Source organism: Epinephelus fuscoguttatus, linkage group LG16 (assembly GCF_011397635.1).
Source record: "Epinephelus fuscoguttatus linkage group LG16, E.fuscoguttatus.final_Chr_v1".
NCBI classification, from domain to species: Eukaryota; Metazoa; Chordata; class Actinopteri; order Perciformes; family Serranidae; genus Epinephelus; species Epinephelus fuscoguttatus.
The window spans coordinates 16,726,413-16,749,252 of NC_064767.1; the positions used below are offsets into that span (position 1 = coordinate 16,726,413).

Consider the following 22,840-nt stretch of genomic DNA (forward strand, 5'->3'; position numbering starts at 1 on the left):
TATCATATGAAAGCTCCAGAACAGCTACAAAATGGACCTTGTGAGTGATGTTTCCAAAGTCAAGAATGAACTTTTTTGGCCAACTTTAAAGCCGACATAGATGGAAAGTCCATTAAACATTCTGACATCTACAATTCCATGACAACTTGGCAAACTCCACCTGCTGATGAAGATCATGTAATATGATCAAAAGCTCCTGAGCAACTACTCAACGGGCCTTATGGTGAGATTATTTTGTCAACATTACTTTCAGTTTTAGATAAAATATTATATGTGAACTCATTTATTCATTCATTTTTTGTAACCGCTTATCCTCTTGAGGATCACGTGGGGGCTGGAGCCGATCCCAGCTGACACTGGACAAGGCGGGGTACACCCTGGACAGGATGCCAGACTATCACAGGGCTGACACATAGAGATAGACAACCATTCACACTCACAGTCACACCTACGGACAATTTAGTCATCAATTAACTTGCATGTCTTTGGACTGTGGGAGGAAGCTGGAGTACCCGGAGAAAATCCACGCTGACACGGGGAGAACATGCAACCATTCAGACAACCATTCATGCTCACATTCACACCTACGGACAATTTAGAGTCACCAATTAGCCTAATCTAGTCTTCGGACTATGGGAGAAAGCTGGAGAACCAGGAGAAAAACCACGCTGCGGGGAGGGCATGTGAGCCCGCAATCCCAGGTTCGAACCTGCTATGAGGTGACAATGCTTGGCGATTAATCATTTGGCCTATAAAGTGCTGCAGGAATGATGTTTTTTGAAGGCCAATCCAGACATTGACATCACCCTGGTTCCCTAGACAAAAAGCCTATCAGATTTTTCCAATGGATTTTGGATTATTACAGAAATTAATCTCCGCGTCGAACAAAAGTTTAGGATACTTACACGTTCTGTTCAGCAAGCAATCTTCGCAAATGAAAACCCCTTTTTTCAATTTTTGAAGCATGAATTGCCGGAGTAAAAACGTTAGGCTACAACCATTGTCACCACACAAATGTGACTGTAAAGACGTGTTCATTGTGATGATGTTCTGTAGTCTCATTTAGCCACTTACTGGGTAATTACTGAACGATGTTACGTCACAGTACAGAAAATGGTGAGAAGCTAAAAAAAACTCAATGACTTTGAGACGAGGGAACTAGAACCTACAGGTCTCATTCCTGCACCAACCTATGTGAAACAGGGTTAGGGGACATGATGGTATAAACCATGCTACAGTCCACCGGTCCAGATTTGACAATACCATTTCTGGTGCAGGAGCTATTCGGGGCAGGTTATGTAGAAATCAGGGCTGGATTCTCATGAGATCTTGTGAATCCAGCTGCCTTGCAAGATAATACAATTTGGGCTGACATGGAGAAGGAGGGTGAAGTTGTGAATACACAAACTTGTTACACTTAAACTTATCTTGTGCTACAACCTAGAAGCCAAAGGTATTGAGTTTACTAACAAAGAGGAGTAAGAAAACCAGAAAACATACACTTTTGAGAAGTCAGAACCAATATTTTTTGGCATTTTTGCTTTAAAAAGAGACTGAATTACTATTCTAATATTAAAATTGATGCAGATACATTGTTCTTGATCAACTTCTGGATTAAACACCTTACCATTACCTTACCGTTATTATATACCTAAAGCATGTCATCTTTGCTGCTGATGCTGCTGAGAATGGGCAGACAGGAGCTGAGAAATAATCATCAAAGCTGTTGATTGTTCATGAACCCTGCTACAAAACTGTGAAATACTTACTTTAACCAGAATCAAAATTAGATCTTTTATGTTGCAAAACTGTCAGATAACCTCTGTCATAGTTGGTCCTAACCACACAAGCCTGGTCTCAACAGCTTTCAACTCAAGTCAAATATGAAAGCGAGGAAATACAATAGGACCCCAGAGACATGACTTTCCAGTTATTTCGAAGAGCCGACCTTTAATAACAGCGGATCAGAGGATAAGAACTCTGATTATGGGTTAGAAAATGGCGAAGATTTAATGTTCAATATTTGCACGGCAGCTGCAAAAACAGCCCTCCAATCAAAGCCCTGTGATGCGTCTGTGACTGCCCTCAAAAGCTGAATTTTGGCCAGCAGTGACTCACTGGAGGATCCTCTTTCAGCGGAAAAAAGGAAGATGAAGGTACTATGATTATACACAAGGACAAATGTCTTTAAAAAAAAAAAAAAAAAAAAAGGTATTGTGCCAAAAACCCTGACAAGTAACACACGGCAGAGGTGAGTTCAACTGTTGCGATTGGATTCGATGGAAGTCTGGCTCTAACCCAGAATCATTTCTGGGAGTGCCTACTGTATTGATCACACATATTGATTATAAAATGGGCCAGTATTGAGCCAAGCTGAAGCCACTGCATGGACGTGAGACAGGTGTTATTATCAGTGTGGACAGGTTTGTTCTTTCTTTCAATGCTTTTTTGTCTCGTGTTCACAAATACATGAAATGAAATTTAAAAAATAGGAGCGCCCTTGAAAACAGTCGAATACAATAGGTCTGCAATGTTTTCTACCAGCTGTCGAGAGAGGTCTGATTCAGCTATCACAGATTGAAATCAACAGAAACGGGCGTCTACATTATGTTTTTAACAGAAGTATTGTTAATAACAGGGTTATTCATTGTTTAACATTAGGCTTTAAGATGTTTGAGTATCTTTAACCACTTGTACAGCAAAGTTTTACATTAACAAAAGTACTGAGAGGACAGTTCTTCATATGAGGAGATGCACAGATATTAAAGTGGTATTGATCTTCGAATTGAACTCTCAGCAAAGCAAATGAGCTGCAGCAGTTGTGGTTAAAGGCAGTTTGTCCACTAATTAGAGGGTTGGCGGTTCAATCCCCAGCTCCTACAGTCCAAGTGTCAAAATGTCTTGAGACTAGACACTGAACCTTAAATTGCTAATGATGGTCACTCCAGCACTTCACTAGCTCGCTGCCATCAGTGAGTGTATGAATAGGTGAATGAGAGGCAAATTGTAAGTGCTTTGGATAGAAGGGCTAATAAAAGCAGCCATTTCCCATTTAAATTTGTTTTTTCTCTAAAATGTCAAAACATTATTTTAGGTAAATTCAAAAGTTTGACATATTTAACTGGTTCAAGCTTCCTAAATGTGTATCCATACACAGACGCCAAGGATCGATCTTTTATTATGGTAAATGGTAAATGAACCTGCACTTGTATAGCACCTTTCTAGTCATCTGACCACTCAAAGCGCCCATTCACACACACACTCACACACTGATGGAACACCCATCAAGCAATTTTGGGGTTTACTATCTTGCTCAAGGATACAAGGATACTACTTACAAGGATACTAAGGCGCCGGGGATTGGACCGCCAATCTTCCAATTGGTGGACGACCCGCTCTACCTCTGAGCTCATTCATTTTTGCTAATACACATTTTTACACAACTTACTAGACTTACTAGAATAATAATAATAATAATAATAATAATAACAATAATAATAATAATAAAATTAATTGCTTTTTCGGTCCACTAGATGATGCTGATGTTTTGTTTTCCTGGTGAGGTCAGCAGAGGTCTCAGTCAGCAGCTTTTGGCAGGAAGTTAAACAAAACAAAGATGGAGGCACTGGAGACAGAAATCAGAAATGAGCTGTGGGCATCTGGAAACATCTGAACTTATTTTGGATTTTTTTTTAACATCGAAGGAAACACGGACTTGGATATAACACATGCGATTTGCAAGCAGTGTCATATGAGAATAGTGCGGGAATACTATGAACCTGAAGGCTCACCTTACACTGACAAATTTTTTCATTGGGGAAAAAAATTGCAGTTGTGAAAAAAGGTAATAGAATACCAATATATCACAATATATTTGTATGCAATACCAAGCCTATCACAATATCACAGTAATATTGTGATAATATCATATCTACATAATATCATATCGTGATAATATTGTATATGATAATACTGTATCGTGATAATATCGTATTGTGATAATATTGTATCGTGATAATATCATATTGTGATAATATCGTACTATGATAATATATCGTGATAATATCGTATCATGATAATATTGTATAGTGATAATATCGTATCGTGATAATATTGTATCGGGATAATATCATATTGTGGTAATATCGTATAGTGATAATATCGTATCGTGATAATATTCAAATCAAATCAAATCAACTTTATTTATATGGCACTTTTATTACAACAGTAACACAAAGTGCCTCACAGAGATTAAAAACAACAAAGATCCAAACAGAAAACAAAAAGAAAAGAGAAAACCCAACCCTCCCACCCAACAAAAAGCTATTTAGCTCATAAAATTGAGTTAGTAGCTAGGTAAGAATGATCTAAAACAGAGACATAAAATGCATCAAAACTAAAACCTATAGGCTAACTAAAATAACAAAAGATAAAGGTTAAATTAGATAAGAACGTAAAAAGAGGAAGGGTAAGAATATAAAAAATAAATAAAAAATAGATAATAGATGGATAAATTGGTTATAAGAGGAATTTAAATAAAGAGATCAGTTAAAAGCCTGATTAAAAAGATGAGTCTTGAGCCTCTTTTTAAAAACATCAACAGTCTCTGCAGCACTGAGGTTCTCCGGCAGGCTGTTCCACAATCGGGGGCCATAATAATTAAATGCCGCCTCCCCGTGTGTTTTAGTCCTAACTTGTGGTATGGTTAAAAGGCCGGTATATTGTATCGTGATAATATCATATTGTGATAATATCGTACTATGATAATATATCGTGATAATATCGTATCGTGATAATATTGTATCGTGATAATATCATATTGTGATAATATCGTACTATGATAATATATCGTGATAATATCGTACCGTGATAATATTGTATCGTGAATCCTCTGGCAATTCCCACCCCTAGTTTCAACTAACAATTATTTTCATTGATTATTTTCTCGATTCGTCGATTAGCTGTTTGGTCTATAAAATGTTGAAAAATGTTTTTCTGTTTTGTCCACGACCCAAGAAATAGAGTACAGAAACCACAAAATATCCACTTGAGAAATTGGACACAGAGGGGGTTTTTTCAGCTCTAATGGTAAGGGTTATTGTTAGGTGTACTATACCAATATCAATATCTAGTAATCCAATGGCACATTTCATACAACTGGTGAACATACTTGTGATGCAAAGACCAGGCTCATCTACACCTTACACACACTTACATAGGACAAAAATCTATGGGGGAATCTGAGGAGAGGAAGTACAAGAGTCGGTGTTCAAGTGCTCTGATTCAGTGAAGATCTTAACATCTTTGGTGTTTTTGTACTTCTAACTCAGACGCTCCAGGTTCTACATTCTCTGACATGAGAAATCGTGAGGATTAAAGATGCTAAAATGTTTTCATCTTTTGGGTCAAAGTGGAACAAAGGAGCTCAACAAACACTTCAGTGGAGCTCTCTGTATACATCCAATTACTGATTCCGTATGAAAACACCACTGACCTAAATACAGCAACGGATGCTACACCTACGTTGTGCCCTCGGATATAAAGAGCCCTCGACAAAGAGAATGGCGAATGAGGCCGCTTTGAAACACAATGCAGCTCATGACTATCTTTAAAGAGTTGTTCCTGGAAGTAAAAATGGCATGTAACTATTCCTGCGACATCAATTAGATGGTGAGCTTGTCGTGACATTTATTTAATTAGCAGAAAGTCGGAGTCACTCAGAGAAACAGAACAACGTCAACATAATCTTCAAGACCATCTACCATATTACAGGTTGTTACTGTACAGTGAGTCTGCCAAAGAGTGAAACTCGGCACTAAAATAAAGCCTTGGTCTCCCTTCATAATAAACACTCTTCCTTCCAGCACATCAAAGAGAGCACTCTACACTTCCCCCTGTTAAAAGGCTCCTGACGAATCCTTTTTTATAAACATTAAAAAAAAGGCCCTGCCGCTGACACAGTTCATCTTTAGTATGATGTTCCTAGACTAATAAAAGACATGCAAAAGCAGACAGCATTGTTTAAAAAATAAGTACAGCTACTTTGCTGCATGTGAATTGATGTTTGATGCTAGAAGCAACTTAAAAGAAAAAGACTTCCACTGATAAAATAAGTCATCCATTGAAACACAGGCTGCCTTTCTCCATAGAGAGCAAATGTAGAAATGGATTTTTCATCTCTGCATTTCATCTTGAGCAGCATAATGAACTGGCCAGCTTACACTCTGTTAGTTCATGTTCTCCAGCAGCAAGATGGAAATTACAATATATTCAACAAGACACTGGCCAGGGCTGTAATTTCCAGGCGCTTGCAATGTTCAAAGACGAACCCTTGAAAGCCCTCTTTAAATATGTTTTTACATTTTTAGTAGATTTATTTAGAGATGATGGTAGAAGGGGAAAATTATGAAATTATGTTTCTGCCTCAGTCCATGTCTACCAGCCTTTTACTGGGCTGATGAAACAAGCTATTTTTAGCTTCTTTAAAGCATACGACACACTAAATCTATATATTATGTGCTTTATACTAATCACTATAGTTTATACTACTACTAACAAGAAATGACACAATAATGTGACATTGTTTGTAAATCAATTTATGATAGTGATGCTGCCGATTACCCTGAAAACACACCCGGCATTACAAAGCAGCTTGCTACACCTCACAACTGCTTGTGTGTTTTCAGCGTCCAACTTCAGAAATAGACTGTGAGCATCTCTTCTATTTTGCATTGGGAGAGAATAGTGCACATCAACAGCATGCTCAAAATTCAACTGGATTAACAAGGGGTGGGGGAAAAAGCTTTAGTATTGTGATATTTTTGTGTATCGTATCATCACACAGTGCCAATTATTGAGTATGATATTGTGATCGCCGTGCCCACATCTACACAAAAGGTTGAATGATTCCCATGTTCATCCACACCATTACCACATGCTCAGTTAGCTTTAATTTGCAGTCACTTGAAATACAAATTGCTCCAGTTTGTTTAGTTTGAAATGCATTGATATTTTGACAACACACTGTGTCTAGATGAAGCGCACACATTTAGTTTACACTGTTTTGTCATTCTGCTATTTGCTTTTGTTATGTTACGGTTTGCTTTTGTGAGTTACTAGCCATGTTTCCATCAGCCTGTTTAGATGCGCATCTAGAAGTATTGCATTGGAAAATTATGATGGAAACGCCAAAATTCGAATTAAAATCCCCTGATTTGCACAAACTAAAATACGCTCGCTTTAGCCAGGTTTTGGTTGATTCGAAAAAATGTTGATTCGCAAAACGGGGGATGGAAACAGTTATGTTCAAATTAAGTCTGACGTAGAGCACCTCTCTCCATGGTGATATCCACACTCGGGTCGGGAAGGCGGTAATGCATTTACAAGCTGGTTGCCAACCACCAGAAAATGTAGAAGAAGAATGCGAGACTTGTTTTGTTTCCGGTTCTGCGGAAAACTCGCCCAAGTTCGTAGTTCTCAAAATCCGTACATTTAATGGAAACACACAGGATTCGTATTTCTTTTAATGCGCATTTCCCAATGATTCAAATCACTTTTGGATGGAAACATAGCTACTGATTCATTTCTCGTAAGTCTTTGAGTTACCTGAACTTTTTTTTTTGTTGTTGAACTGTAAACCTGTGATTTGTGGTTTGAGTGCTTGGTCCATGACTAATGTGAAATATTAAGATTACAAATACAAAGCAAACTTTAGGTAGCCTAGTAGAATAATATCATTAATTGCTTTTTTAGTTCACTAGATACGTTTTGCTGCTGTAAAAAAATAAAGTGAGATGAACTGACTGAAGTTAATTTTTTAAACAAAACAGATGCTGACAAAGTTTTCCTTTGGGGACACAATTTACAGTTGAAAAAAGGAAATACATTGTAATATATTTTATCACAATACTCAGCATATCGCAACATATTGAAAATCACAATTACATTGTATTGTGATAATATAATGTGGATCTTCTGGTGATCTCCACCCCTAGTATTGAGTAGGCATGTTGTAAGCTTTGAGTATACTTTATTTACTCACTTTTCTAGTGTTACCACGCTACAAATGTCAAGTCATCATCACTACTGTCATTAGGATTCATCCTCTGGGCCCCCGGGGGACATTTGTACCACATCTAATTGCATTCAATCAAACTGTTGTCAAGGCATTTAATATAAAACTAAAAATGTCAACCTCATAGTCAGGGGATCACTTAAGTCAGTAGACTTTACGTCATTGTTTAAACAAAACTTCATGGCAATGAAGCATCCTTTAGTTGTTAAGATATTTGGATCTGGACCAATTAACAGAATGACAAACAGACACTGTGTCATACTGCTAGTGTGGCTAAAAAAACTTACACTCCTAATCAAACAGAGCAATTCAAAGTATTAATATCCTAACTCTACTAAAATGAACTGTAATTGACTACTGTAGGAACAAAATTATCCATTACCATGTACAGACATGTAGTATTCTGCTTCCTTACGTGTATAAGGCTCCATTTTACCTGAAGTAAACTGAGTTTTCAATTGTGTATGGAGGCTTGCTTTCATGACAGTTATCAGTTAACTGGAGGCCTCCCTTTGCCTACATTTTGCTGTGCACTTCTAAATTTTAATTAAATTATGCGACTGAGTCTGTGATTCTTTGTCAGACCTACAGAGGACACTCCAGGTGCCAGACCTCTGACCTTTCAACTGAAATATATTGACTCTGTTATAACTCTTATTATTCTGTTTTATCGCTTTATTAAATGACACAAAAGACAACATGATCATTTCACTCCTTATTTGTTCACTTCTGCTGTGACAACTACTTTTTTTACTCCTGCACTCTGGCTCCTCTACCACCAGCGTCTTTGAGCATGTAGATACTGACAAAAAGAGGGGGTGAACAATTTGACTTCCAGTGTGGGACAAAATTATAAGCTTCTTTTTGACAGTGGGGGAGACCAGGCTGAGAGACAGAGAGGAAAAGGGGCTGAGAGGCACGGAGAAAAAGAGTCCCAAAGCCTTCTGCATCCCTCATTGCCTCATTTCAACAATCCCTCTCTCTGTCAACTCCCTCATCACCCTCTTTCCCCCTGTGATGATGACGACACACTGGAGTAATTAGCACTGAAGTTGAGAAGGTGATAATCCTGGATGTGGGACCCCCCCCAGATCTTTTCCAAACAGATCAGCCCGTTATTGACCCAATGGAGTAAACTCAGGTCTGTGGCTCACAGTGAAGTTATGGTAATACGAGACTTCCCAGAGTGGGTGAGATTTGCTTGTGTGTCACATTCCCATCCTGTGGGAGCAACAGTGGAAAAGCCAATTCCCATCTTGTCCTGCACAGATTTTGGCATTATGTCTCAGAGCGATGGGGATTTCAGTTTGGAGGATTTGGGGATTAACAGAAACTTATCATACATGCTGGGTCACCTAGCAGCTATTTGTGGGAGAGACAGGTTTCCAATGAATATGGATTTTCAGCATGCTAGCAGCAGGGTTTGGATAGTTCGGTTTATTGGTCAATCACTTTGATCCTACCCCAACAACTATGGGATGGAGTGCCTAGAGTTTATGACCAACTACCTGCAAATCTAATAACGTTCCCTCTCCTTCAGATGTACTTTGTGTTAAAGCTACTATTACCTTTCTTGCATTTCACACAGCACTTAGAAAAATTTGAACATCCACAACTCCACCTCCCTCCAAAGGCCTACTCCCCCCTCCTCTATTACGTCCTCATTACGTCTATGATAGATGTAGGCGTTGGCAAGGTAACGTTAGATACACGGAAGAGGAGAGCGAGTGTAACATGCCAAGAGAAGTGTAGAAGAGGAGTCACATATAATGTTGTGGATGTTACGCGAGCGGTAACATCAGTCGGAGGCCTCCACGTGGGGAAGACAGACAGGACGCTGTTCGGTCCATTCGGTCCAAATGCAATGATTGGTCTGAGTTTTCTTAGAACCATATGAGAATGGTACAATTATGAGTTTTGATCTCTGGTGGAATTCACTTACATTTTAGTGTGCCATCAGCTTATTAATAGCATTTTAACCTAAACAAAGAAAAGCGTAAAATTTCCAGAAAGGTAAGTGTCGCTTTAAGTGCTAATTAGCACATGTTAGCATGCTATCATGCCAAACTGAGACAGTGAACATGATAAAAATTGTACCCATGAAACATCAGAATGTTAGCATTGTCATTTTGAACATGTTAGCATGCTCACATTAGCATTTATCTCAAAGCGCCGCTGTGCCCAAGTACAGCTTTATAGAGACTGGTCTTATTCACAGTGCATCTCCTGGAAGCAAATTACAAATAAAATTGTACCAAACTGTTTTATCCAAAATTGAATCAACAGATCAGTGCGTTTACTTTCACCATAGGCTTAATAACAAATTCTTGCATCAAAATAAGGTTCTTCTTCTCTTGAATTCAGTCCATATTTCATGGATATGTGTCTGCACATATATGTTTGTTTTTACCGTGACATGCTACAGTGATGCTGCTCGCTCTGAATGTCTGAGTTGATGCTGGACAAGAACATGGATTAACTGTAACGGTAAGGTTGTGTTACCGATGTTGTTCTCCTCTGCCGTCATGTATTCATATTACTGCTGATAGTTGACTTTTCAGGTGGTTCAATAAAGTTAGCTGTGTTGGTTTGTGGCGGGTGCAGACGCAAGCTTCATGCACTCTGCATGTCATTTGCTCTCTCCTGTTTCAAGACAGCAGATGATAATGGTTGATGACGGATGATATTCATTGCAGCATTCTGGAAAGTTTTCCACAGGCTGCCACTGTAGAGTGCACACATAACGGCATGACACCCCCTCAAAAGAGGAGGCTGCTGTTAGCTTAGGGAGCACTTGATCTAATATGCAGCTGAGTTTTCTATAAGTGGAGCATGCATTTCAAATGTCAATAGCATGATCGATCATTTAATTGTAGCCAGAATCATGATCATGATTAATGTTCGATTTATTGTGCAGCACTAATTAAATGGCCAATTATTTATCATGATTAATTGATGGATTATTTTGTCAATAAAATGTCAGACAACAGTGACACATGCTTTGTGTAATTTCCCAGAGCCAAAGGGTCTCTAAATGGATAAATAAAAAAAATCCAAAACTACTATGTATATTTTTGTGTATGACAAAAGCATCAAATGCTCATATTTGAGAAACATGAAACCAGCAAATGTTTGGCTTTTTTGCGTTAAAAATTATCATTCAACAATATATAGTGGCCAATTTTTTGGTGACCGATGATAAATCAAGTAGTCCTTGCAGCTCTAAATAATATATTCATCGAATTATGCTGCTGTGTTGACCAGGACTCCCTTGTAAAAGAGATTTTAAAACTCTGTGGGAATATTACCAGTGGAATAAAGGTAAAATAAAATAACAATTTGTTATTGAAGGACATTCGTTCAAGTACAAAACATACACACACAGACACACATACACAAACACATTTAGAGATCAAGGTCCTTAATTGCTGTGTGCAAAGCACAACCAACCTCTGCCTCCGAGGTCTTTCTTCACAAAGATGTTCACTTCATATAATACTCTATCAAAACAGCCTCTATTCCCTCCATCAAAAGCCCCCACAATATAAAGGCTGATGGCTTAAGAACATGGCTGGACTCCAATCAACGATGTCCTGCAGTAAATACACTGACACAGAGCTGTGATGACCTCTCTGTTGTGAAATTATTGATGCAGGGTGACCCAGCTGTTCAGTCCGCTGTGCAACCGCGAGTCTCAGACCAAAATCGTGTTGTTGCATCAGTTCACTTTAAACGCTCAGTCCTTCCTCTCATCCAAGCACAACCTAATATTTCTTGAGAAGGGCGCTCTGTCAAAGAAACAGAAACAAACAAGCAAACAGCTGCTCTAAAGAATTCATATGTTCACCAGCTCTTTTGTGAGCCAAAATACTCCCTATTTCTTCCATTACACCTCTAGCCTCTCATTCATTTTAAATGTGCGAACTGGCGGCAGCATGTGTGCACCTCTCGTAAATCCAATATCGGCCTTCATCCTGCGTTTGAGCATTAACATCAATGCTTGCCGTTTACAGATACATTGTGACAGCAGTGACTTCATGTTCCCTTCCTACTTTGTATCTATTCATTACTCCTTTCTTCCTCTCTTCGCTCCACAAAAAGTAATATTTTCTCTTCATTTCAGAGAAAATTGAGTGTGAATGGATAAGAGAGGTAGGTGACTGCGTTTGCACCTGTCTCTATGTCTCTTTCGGTTCTCTGAAGGCTGATGCAGATCGTGGGGAAGTGCACCCACCTTCATCTATCACAACTGTGACAGACTGCTGTCAGTCAGGGCTCAGCAGGTGGTGGTCTGCAGCTTTGTTGCCGTCTGACACCCATATTTCTCACAGTTTCACGATACACCTCTCACATCCGTCTTGGAATATTAATCTGGAATAGGTCGTGTGTGCATGTTGGTTTCTCAGATTATCACACAGCAGCTGTATGCATCTCTGACTTGTGCATGCCACTGGTTTATGTGTCGTGTTGCCGTCTCATAACATCGGCTTATCTACTATATCCGTGATCCTGTCATCCCCGGGCAGAGCAGCACGTGGCCAGCAGAAGGAAGCTAAATCACACTGATGGCTATAATGGCCAATGATGCTTAACAGAGGGAGACGTTTCTAACTATGACTGTCGTTCCCTTGTGGCTAACAAATCAATGCCAGCCTGCCCTCAAAATGTCAAGCGACAGCCACCCTAAGGGTTTAAAAAGCAGACTAGGGTGAGGCTATTTCCTAAATGGCTTTAGCAGAAAGGGGTTGTTTTAACAGGGATGGCAGCCATACGTCAGCATTCTACCACGGACTGGAGGAGGGGTGTGAGTTACATGCCAGGAAACTGTACTGAAAGGTGGGCTGTGCACCTGAGCAACCAAAGGGAGTGAATTTCTCTGTGTTTCAGGGGGCTTGGGGCAGGTTTCATTCTCCTCTCCTCCAGTTTGTTTAGACAACACAGACATTCTAATCTTTCTAATTAATTTTGTCTGATGCTGCGGCTTGACCAGATGATATCCTCAAATCTAATCCAGGTCATTCGGTTCTGTCTCTAATTATTTATTGAGTTTCCTCTGCCCAGAAGAGGAGATCAGACCCTCAGAAAACCAGTTGATATGCAGAGGAGAGACAAAGAGAGACAGGCGGAGACAGAGAGAGCAATTCATCAAAGATTTGTAAACATAGTCTGCTTGATTCATGCCCTTATGGGACGTCTTTTATTTTTTGCTTTTAGCGTTTTTGAAAGCTAATGAGCACACAGCCAATTCATCTACAGATCACCTGACGTTAACTTTGTAGATTCTTTCAGAGAGAGTTTTTCTTAAATTTAATTACACCAACATTTAGACAGACAGGGTTCCTTTAATCCAGCTTTAAACAAGAAATGTGTTACTATTCTGAGAATCGCTCAAGCAGCTGTCAGTCAACCTTTTGATCATTTAAAGAAGTCTTTCTGATGTTGAACGGAAAGGTTGATTTGTCCCCGACACCTTGTCTTTTAAGTTTTCCGCAATGGGAGACAGACAATATGATGAAGTGAAATGTTGTAAAGCAAATTCAGTAAATAGGATTTGGTACACAACAACTGACTCTTTGCTTTTTGGCAGGAAGTGTGTTAAAACACATGGGGGATAAGATGGGGGATTTCATTTGAATTTTCTCAATGAAAACTACCTGTTAACTTCTACAGTGCGTTCACTTGTTGAATTTTCTTGTAGAAATATTCACTAAAGCAAATATTACTTACTTCAAGGCCAGTATATAATCGACAAGACACACCAGAGAAAGTCTGTCTTATCAGATGCATCACTGACTTCAATAACTACTAACACAACACAGTTTTTGAGCTCTATCCAGGTAGCCGATTGCATCTGAGTGTTGGCACATTCAGAGGTGTTCTGGCGATGGATGGACTGAATGTCAGTCTGCTCTGGTCCATACACGGCTGCCAGATTTGGCTTGGTTTTTTTTTTTTTGAGGTGCCGACTTTGGCCGATTTAGGCTTTGAATCTGCCTCAGTTAGCAGATCTCAGGCTAGCTTTGGGCAAATGTCAACTCGTGGCATTGGCCCAAGTTTGGCTGATTTTGGCAGGGCACTCATCACAAATCTGGCTAAAGTCAAGCGACCAGTTGGACCGGATTTAGGCCACTGTGGAGCCAAGTCATTTTGGCTAAATAGATACCTACCAGCCACTTTGCACTTAGTATAAATCCTGAGCTGCCTATTGACTGTTTAACTGGAGCTGCATTGCATTGAAACAGCTCGTGTCCATGTTTGCTTCCTGTCACCTTCAACAGGAAATACAAAGCGGCCCATTTAGAATGTTTATGTTGTCAAGTATGTAAACGGTAGTCCCAGGAACTTTCTTATCCCTGCTGATGAATAAATGTATTTTTAACCTATACTCCACCTTTATTCATTACTTCAAAATTAAGCAACAAGTCCTTTCGATTTGTAATGGCCTTTCAGAACACCACACACACACACACTGCAATTTTTTTCTGATCTGATGCTCTATCAGGACGAAATATTTTGACAGTGCCTTCCAAAACTGTAATAAATCACCACTGCAAATATTAAACCGTTTTCTTTCTTAGATTAAGGCACAAAAATGCCTTGGTTGGAAAGAGATCATGGTCTGGGTTAAAATAACTCATTGGTAAAGGGTGGGGAGAAATCCATCATGTTAAAAGAAATCAATGTGACTGTCAGTAGGGACCAGAATTTTCTATCATGGTATATGTAATTTATTTAGAACTCCTAAACAAACAAAAAAAAACAACTGCCTCGCATGAGACAATACTTGAATTTAAAACACTGGACTCAAAACACCTTCTCTCAAAATGGAAGCTTCAAGGTTCCTATGAAAAATTGTTTTAAGCGTTGAAGGTTTATAGCTTCACTCTTCTCCTTCATGTCGGCCCAAATCACATGCAAAGCAGCTTGACTCACAAGAAACCAAGGTCACACGAGAATCCAGCCTTGATTTGCTACATAGAATGCAGCTGAAATCCATATTGCCTAATCTCTACCGGTGGACAGATTTCTGCTATTTCACATTATGTACCAATCAACCTAAACATTAATTCACTAGCGGGTGAAGTAATTAATAATAATGATCATCTTGTTACAATGCAACCTCTTGGTGGGAAATCTTGGGTCCTGGCATTTTCTCAAGGGAAATGAATCGAACGCAGCTGGACTTAGTTTTGTCTTAGAAGATGTTTCACCTCTTATCCATGAGGCTTCATCAGTCATGCTTGTCTGACTAGGCTGGAACTAGTCTGATAAACTGGTGTGGAAAAACCCAGGTATTTAACCTCTGAGGAGGTCTTCACAAGACCAATGATGTCATTGGTTCGTTAGTGCTCCAAAGGTGTGTCAACAACGGTCGTTGAAACGGTGGTCATCGGAGTCGTTAGAGTCACATGAGGCCATTTGTGAACGACCACTGTTTTTAGAGGTGTTAAACCTCCTGGGCAAGGATGAGAGGACAGCATTATAAGTGGGGATAGGTGGTGTCGCAGAGCTCCTCCTCTATTGAGAGATGGTTTTTCCAATTTCACATAGATGGCTTCCTGGCATTTGTGTGGATGCCACCTATGCTCCACCAACCCAAACACTACTGCTCACACTACTGCAGACCTAACCCTCCCTCATGGCAGCTGCACTCCCACATAGCAGTGGCCCCCGGGTAAGACCATGTGCCATGTCACAACACAAAAACTGTTCAGAAACATGACAAAGAGCTCAAGGTGTCGACCTGGCCTTCGAATTCCCCAGATCCCAATCCAATGGAGCATCCTTGGGACATGCTGGTACCCCACTTTGCAACCCACAAGACTCAAAGGATCTGCCACCAGTATTTCAGTGCTAGGCAACACAGGTCACACCCCAGAGGTCCTGTGTCCATGCCTTGACAGGTCAGAACCAAGTCTGGTCCAAAGAGGCCCAACCATGGATTGGGAGTTCCTCTTGGTACCAGCATGTTCCACGAATTCTTGATCTGATTTTGATCTGGGGAATTTGATCTCTTTGTCATGTTCCTTGGGCCGTTTCTGAACAGTTTTTGCGGTGCAGCATGGGGGTGCACTGCCATCTGGGAGTGCCGTTGCCATGAGGGGGTGTATTTGGTCTCAAAACTGTGTTTGGGTGGGTGGAGAGTGTCAGGTGGCATCCACATAAATGCCAGAACCTGGGGTTTCCCATAAAGATGTTAGTTTAGTTTAGTTTATTTAGTTTATCAAGGGACAGTGTGCAATAGCATTAATCGTTTACAAGAGATGAGGAGATGGTTGCACCAGATCTAGCAATAACTGCTAATTTCCATCTGTAGTCCCAACATATAATTTACAATATACACAGACCACAATCTAAAAAACAAAGAAACCTAAAATACAGATGAACAGAGGACAGCACAGAGACAGTACAGACATACAATTTCCACATTTAAAATAACCAAACTGTTACAGTGCAGGTAGGAACAACTTACAAAACACTAAAAGGCAGTCCAAGTAGCAGCTCCTGATATAAAGTGCAAAGCGGGAATGTGCATAGATAAAGTGCTGGTGTTGTTGTTGGTAGTCAACAAAGTGCTCTTAGCAGCAAAAAAAAGTTACAGAGTTGATTATAGTTTAGAGTACAACGATAAGAAACCTAGATACCAACGATGGTAATTCGGGATTACAGGGATGATTAAATACCAGCAATGGTAATATATCATACATTGCATAATGTCATATTGCCCAAACAGGAAGTGAACAGCAGTCTATTATGTACAAGTCCAACCTTTTCCCATCCAATTTCCTCTACATACTTTCTCTATGGACTTTGTGGCTTTATACAAACATGTCTCTATTTCATAATTCTTACAGCCACTAGAAGGACTTATTACTTACATACGGTAAATTACTGATGCTGCCATTTGTTCTTGGGAGGACAGTCTCAGTTGGCATCCCGAATTATCATGGTACTTTAAGATCATGTGTTTTTGTTACACTTTTTACTGTACTGCATATACTACTCTTTGTTAATCTATTTCTTAAGGACATGTTAAACCAGTTTGCCATATGCACATACATACACTTGTGACCCTGAATACAACTCAACCAATATTGCTGGGACAACTTTTTTTTCCTGTCGTCCCCACCTTGCCGTCATTAAACCAATATAATCAGCAGAATTTCTGAAGTGAAACACGCTTTGCTTGTTTCTGTATCTACTTCCATTTAGATAATCCGATCCAAACAATGCTGCAGGAAAACCGAGGGACAATCTGCCTTGAGGAAAACCTCTCTTGCTTCACTCTGTCTCACAAACTCCAGCATGATAAAGACAAAGTAGCGCTGTCTCCACCGAGAGAGGGGAGGCCATGACAAACATTTCAGAGAGAGGGCTGAAGTCAGTATCCTGCTGACATCAAAGAGGTGGTTCGTACTGCCCTATTTCAATACTCACACTACCCCTTCAAACTATTTTTACTCCCTGCATTCATACATCAGCTAACCCTCTGAGTGAGAGCTCTAATGACCCCACATTGAGACGATGTCTGTGGTAAACATCTCCTGAACTGCATCGCCCTATTTCTCTGCCAGCGTGGGTAATTTTCAGGGAGGCTTTGCTATAATTTGTGTGGTGCTATTAATGATGCAGCCTCAGGCTTTATGTTTGTTAGCCCGGAATAACAAACAATGAGCAGTCTGTGCATTTATTCTTAAGGAAAAACATAGTCCGGGATTGCATTTAACTTTTGTTAGATGAGAAATGCATTTAAATTATTAAGACATGACACAAACTTCTATTTTTACCATAGTGTGGACATTTTTTTGTCTTCCAATCCGCTCTGATCGTGACATACTGTTGTTTTAGCAGGCACTGTGTGTATCTGAATCAACTGAGATTGAGAAATAAGTTATTTAGAGTTGATTTCTAACCTTATTTATAATTGGAGCAAGCTGGATCCTGACTTCCCAACTTGTCAAGATCAACAGAAACCACTTTAACGGCTCAACACCACCGTAAACATGGATGGATTTATGTTTTCAGTTCTCTCGTCTTTGCCATTTAGTCCTGCTGCTACGTGCACAGCCACACACACACACACGCATACACACACATAAACATTTGTCTCCTAGGATGAGCTCTGTCTTACACACAGAATACCCGGTTGTCAGTGTCTTACTCATTCAGCAGATTAAGTTTAGCAGCTGAATAATACTAACATCCTGTTTGGTTTGTGTTTACACCCTAAAGATAGAGCTGTATCCTCCTGGATGTTAAACTCATCTGTCCATCCTGACACTTCCCTGTATTGTTCCATCTGTGCAGAAAAAATGGATTTGGAAAAAAACAAAAACACTCTTCTCTGAATTTCCAAGATGCAAAATGCACAGCAAGACAATTAAGTCTAACTAAGTGTCCTCTTTAACATATTAGAATTTCTATGAACTTCAACAAGGTAAACCTACACAAACACATTGATATTTACACTGTGTGTATCCTGCAGTCCACACACTCTGAAAACCATGCTCAGCTGTGGCTCCACATCTGCAGCACTACATGAAAATGATCCAGCTAATAGCAGAAACTGTAACACTTATATTGTCTACTCACCCTCCTCTTTATTGTGAACCGTGTTGTCAGCATTTTCCGTCGCCGTGGAGAGGCAGCAGCAGACGCGCAGAGCGAGGAGCAGAAAGGCAAAGTTCTTCCGCCGCCTCCAGGTTCTCATGATGCCCGGGCGCGGTGAGCTGAAGCCGGGGGAAAGCGCTCCGGTCAGACTGCGCTGTCAGAGCAGCACGACCACTTGACACAGGTGACAGGGTGGAGACACGGGTCAAAGCAGTTCTCCGCGGTGGTGGTGGTGGTGGTGGTGGTGTAGTAGTAGGGGGAGGAAAAAGAAAAAAGAAGCTTCACCACTAAGACCCCAACGTGATGTGGCAGGCTGTCACTCCAAGACAGAAGCTGTCAAAAACTTTTCCTTCCTCCACCTGACGTTTGGCGGGCAGCGGTTTGAGGGGAGAGACGTCCAAATGCACGTGTTAGTTAAATGCAGTGTGTGTGGAAGTGTTGCTCATGTGGTAAGGGTATGGCAAGAAGCAGCAGGAGAGGCAGAATGAGAGGATGTTGGAGAGTAGTGAAGCGGACTCGCCATCCCCTCCAGGACCGGAGCAGCCACACTTCGCCATGTGCGCTTCAGGCTCCGCTGGGTCCTAAAGCCGGACAAATACTGACACAGTTATTTTAATGTTCACCCATTTACCCACTTAATGCATCCAAGGGAAACAGCTTATGTTGTGAGATGTGGAAACGCCCAAAATACACACCTATTATCCATGATAATATAGTGGGCCAATTGATCACTATGATTATACCATTTTTTCTATCATTTCTCATGCAGATTACCATCTAATAACACTTGTAGATATTTAGTGTATTACATGAATGCAAAGTAATGAAACGGACAGCTTTGCTACCAGGCCGTGCTCAAGGGGCATTATCAATCTACTTGACCAGCCAGGTGCGCTTCAGCAGATGCGCATTATCATGCAGCCATGACTGTTTCTCCATGTTTGAGTGGACTAATGTTAGGCACAGGAGCCTGAGGAGCACTAAGTTTGGATGCTGCATCAAGTTTTTCTCGGCAGTTTGTCAAAAGCCTCCAGGAGAGGATGTTTATGCGAAAAAAACAATATCTTTTTCCCGTCGTGCATGCAGCACCAGCCTCCCGGAAGCAGACCGGTAAACGAGGGGCAAAGGATCATGGGAGGAAAAGAGTAGGCGTGCGTTCAGATTAGCAGGTGCTGCAGCTGCCCTTGGAAAGTATAGCCTACTGCTGCATGCAGTATGCACGCAGTCGGGACATAGGCCTACTACTTTTTCATAACATTATGGCCTGAACTTTGACCCTCTTACTTTTATATCTGTTACCATGGAGATACTTACCAGAGCTCTGATGTTGTTACTTTGCGATGAATGTAGTTTATTTAAAATTATAAAGTTATGTCCTGTTTGTGATATTTATGATTATTTTGTTTACTTAAACAATTAATATTCCTATTATTACTGTTCGACTGGTCATCGGTTACTTGAATGCGCTGTCAGCTGTCATTGCGACTTATGACAGTTGTCAATGAGCTGTCAATGAGCTGTCAAGCTGTCATGTGTTTGCGGCTCAGTCGATGTAACTTATTGTCTGCTATGCAGAGGATTGTGGGTCGGAATAGCCAGAAAAGAATGCTAGCTTGCATAATGCAAAATCGGACCAGATGTAGTGGAACACCCTTTGGAGTTTTTGGCATACTATGTATTGGGACATACTAAATCTTTTTCTGGCATACTATTTAGTATGGTAGTATGGGGATTGAAACCTGATTGGAACGCACTGTAGTTTTTCTTGGAATGGGAACCTTCACTATAAAAAGCTCTATTTTTGTCCAGAAATTATTTTAAAAATCTCTCTGGAGCTGTAGTAACAACACCTATTAAATTTAAATTAGCCTGTCAAAATTACAAATACATCTAAATGGGCATTCATTAATATATTTTTGCCACCAGGTGGCACTGCAGTGGGCTGTTTATGATTAGTTGGAACTTTTTGACGGTAAAAGCAAATTAATCTCTTCATCCACACTTCAATTCTGTTTCCTCTTTACTTTTCTTGGATTTGTAATCCATAGCTAGCCAAGCTAGGGAGATTCAAGACTACTGTAGCCACCGCTGTTGAGATTAGGCAAAATGTAGAGGACACAGTGCTGGGCTGAAGACAACTGACGCATATTTTAGTTGCTGAAATATGTATGTATAGGCTAAACATTTTTACAGTTGGAGAATGTCAGAATCGCTCCAAGGTGACAGCACTGATAAGTGAACATTAAAAACACTGTAACTAATTTTCATGATTTTTTTATTTTTATTTTTTTCAAAGCCAAAAGGAGCCACTGAGGCTAAAGAGCAGCGTGTGGCTCCAGCGCTGCTGGGTACCTACCCCTACTGTAGCCTATGTTAAGACCCAAAGTATAAACAAAAACACATGTCCTTGGACCGTCACAGCAGATAAGAAAAAACAACATAATAAAACCCTTCAAACGAGAAAAAAACAAATTGTCATATAAATGTGTCTATCTGACAATCTTGACCAAAATATTCCCTTGCAGGAGAGATGTCTTCGGAGCTTTTTAAAATTATAGACATTTTGCGGTTCAGCTCAAAACATACGTTGATTTAGTCTATATTTATCAGAAAGTGTAAATGCCAGTGTTTTGTGATGTGGTGTTTGCTCAGGAGACACAATAATCTTACCAAATAATATATGAGTGTTGTTAGACTCCACATTTGATGGAACAAAATATAACTTTCCCAGAAGCTAAACTTTTAAGAAGCTGCTTCTTCTTTGTATTGCATTTAAAAACTTTAAATTTGCATATAGTATTATAACAAACACGATGAATGTAATTGGAATTTCTTTCTTGTACAGTACTTTCTTACTAGCCGCTGTGGGTGGAGGTGTATGAATGGATCATGCTTTACATTGGAACATTTATCTATTTATTGTAGATATAACATAGTGTCAAACATGTTATACAGTTAATAAGAGCTTTGATGTTTCTCCTCTTGTTTCAGTCCCCCATGTTTTTCTGGCTTATTCTCAGCTGCTCTCTGGTGTGCCAAAATGCTGTGTTGTTTTTGATCCAGTGGGTCCACGGTGGATTACGATGATTGACTCCCTTCCTAACTCACTCTTTGTAAGATATGATGGATGCAGCCTCAGAGGCACAACCAAGGAAGGTACAGGAAAAACTTTGGAAAGGGCACTTCCCTTGGCGGTTCCCAGATAGGCTGCTTGGGATGTGATTTGCTGGAAAATGCAGTGTGAAATACCATGATGAGCTGTGTAGAATGAATCTATGTATGTGCGCTGATGGGATTACACACTGACATTTCAAAAAATGTTAAGCTTTTAACCTGTTGAACCTTCAAAAGTTTCTTTAGGAAATCCTTGAGCTAAAGTAAAGCTGAGTGTCTTGTCTGCACAATGTGCATTTGTCATGTCTGTAATAAGAGCACTTCATGATTTAATTTCAGTTTGAATATTGTATATTAAAAAAGTATTCAGCCCATCAACATGGTGAGTCATTCCTCATTTTGAAATACCCCTGGGATGAGATTGTGTCGTCTTTCTCTCTATCTCGGTATCCAGACACACTTATACACACACACACACACACACACACACGGACAAACTGTCATCACTCTGGTCCCATCTGTGTTTTGCACAGGCTACCTGGTCTGGTTTAGTCTAATCTTTTTTGGTGTGTGTACGCTGCAGGCACAAAAGTCACAGATGTCTCTGCACAGTCTGCGTCAGTTCACTCCACATCTCCGCTGAGGCTACAAACTGCAAAGAAAGGGATGAAATGAACTGCTTTGCCGGAGCTAACTTTGATTGAGTCGTGTCTTTTAAATCCCAAAGTGTCTCACTGCATCTGTGAATCTTCCTTTTCCCTCTGAAGAGTTTCATTAAAATGTACAACTCGAAAAAAACACTTATTTTCTGTTGTTCTTTTTTTATCCGGTGTTTTTGAATGACCCCGCCTTTCCTTGCCTCACCTTAAGTTTCTTTGCTGACATCAATTTCAAGCCCCACGTACAGTAAATACTGTAGACTTTGACAGGGGCGTAGCACCAGATTCTGTGCTCTATGAATAAGCAGTCTCTGTGGAATCCTGCCTTTCCTCTCTTGATCCATGTCTCCCTCGTGCACCTTTTGATTTTTTTTTTGACAGA

The 22,840-nt window shown here is 40.1% G+C and overlaps 1 protein-coding gene across 2 annotated transcripts in view; it reads right to left on the minus strand.

The window, feature by feature from the left end:
* adam12b (ADAM metallopeptidase domain 12b) overlaps nucleotides 1–19,261 on the minus strand; it is a 141,457-nt gene extending 122,196 nt beyond the window's left edge. Inside the window, exon 1 of one of the 2 annotated variants that reach the window (XM_049600643.1) lies at nucleotides 18,668–19,261. In XM_049600643.1, coding sequence (XP_049456600.1) covers nucleotides 18,668–18,785 — 118 coding nt within the window. In that variant the 5' untranslated portion in view covers nucleotides 18,786–19,261. The remainder of the gene's footprint in view (nucleotides 1–18,667) is intronic. The other variant, XM_049600644.1, reaches the window with a different exon arrangement.
* Between the last annotated feature and the right edge of the window lie 3,579 nt (nucleotides 19,262–22,840).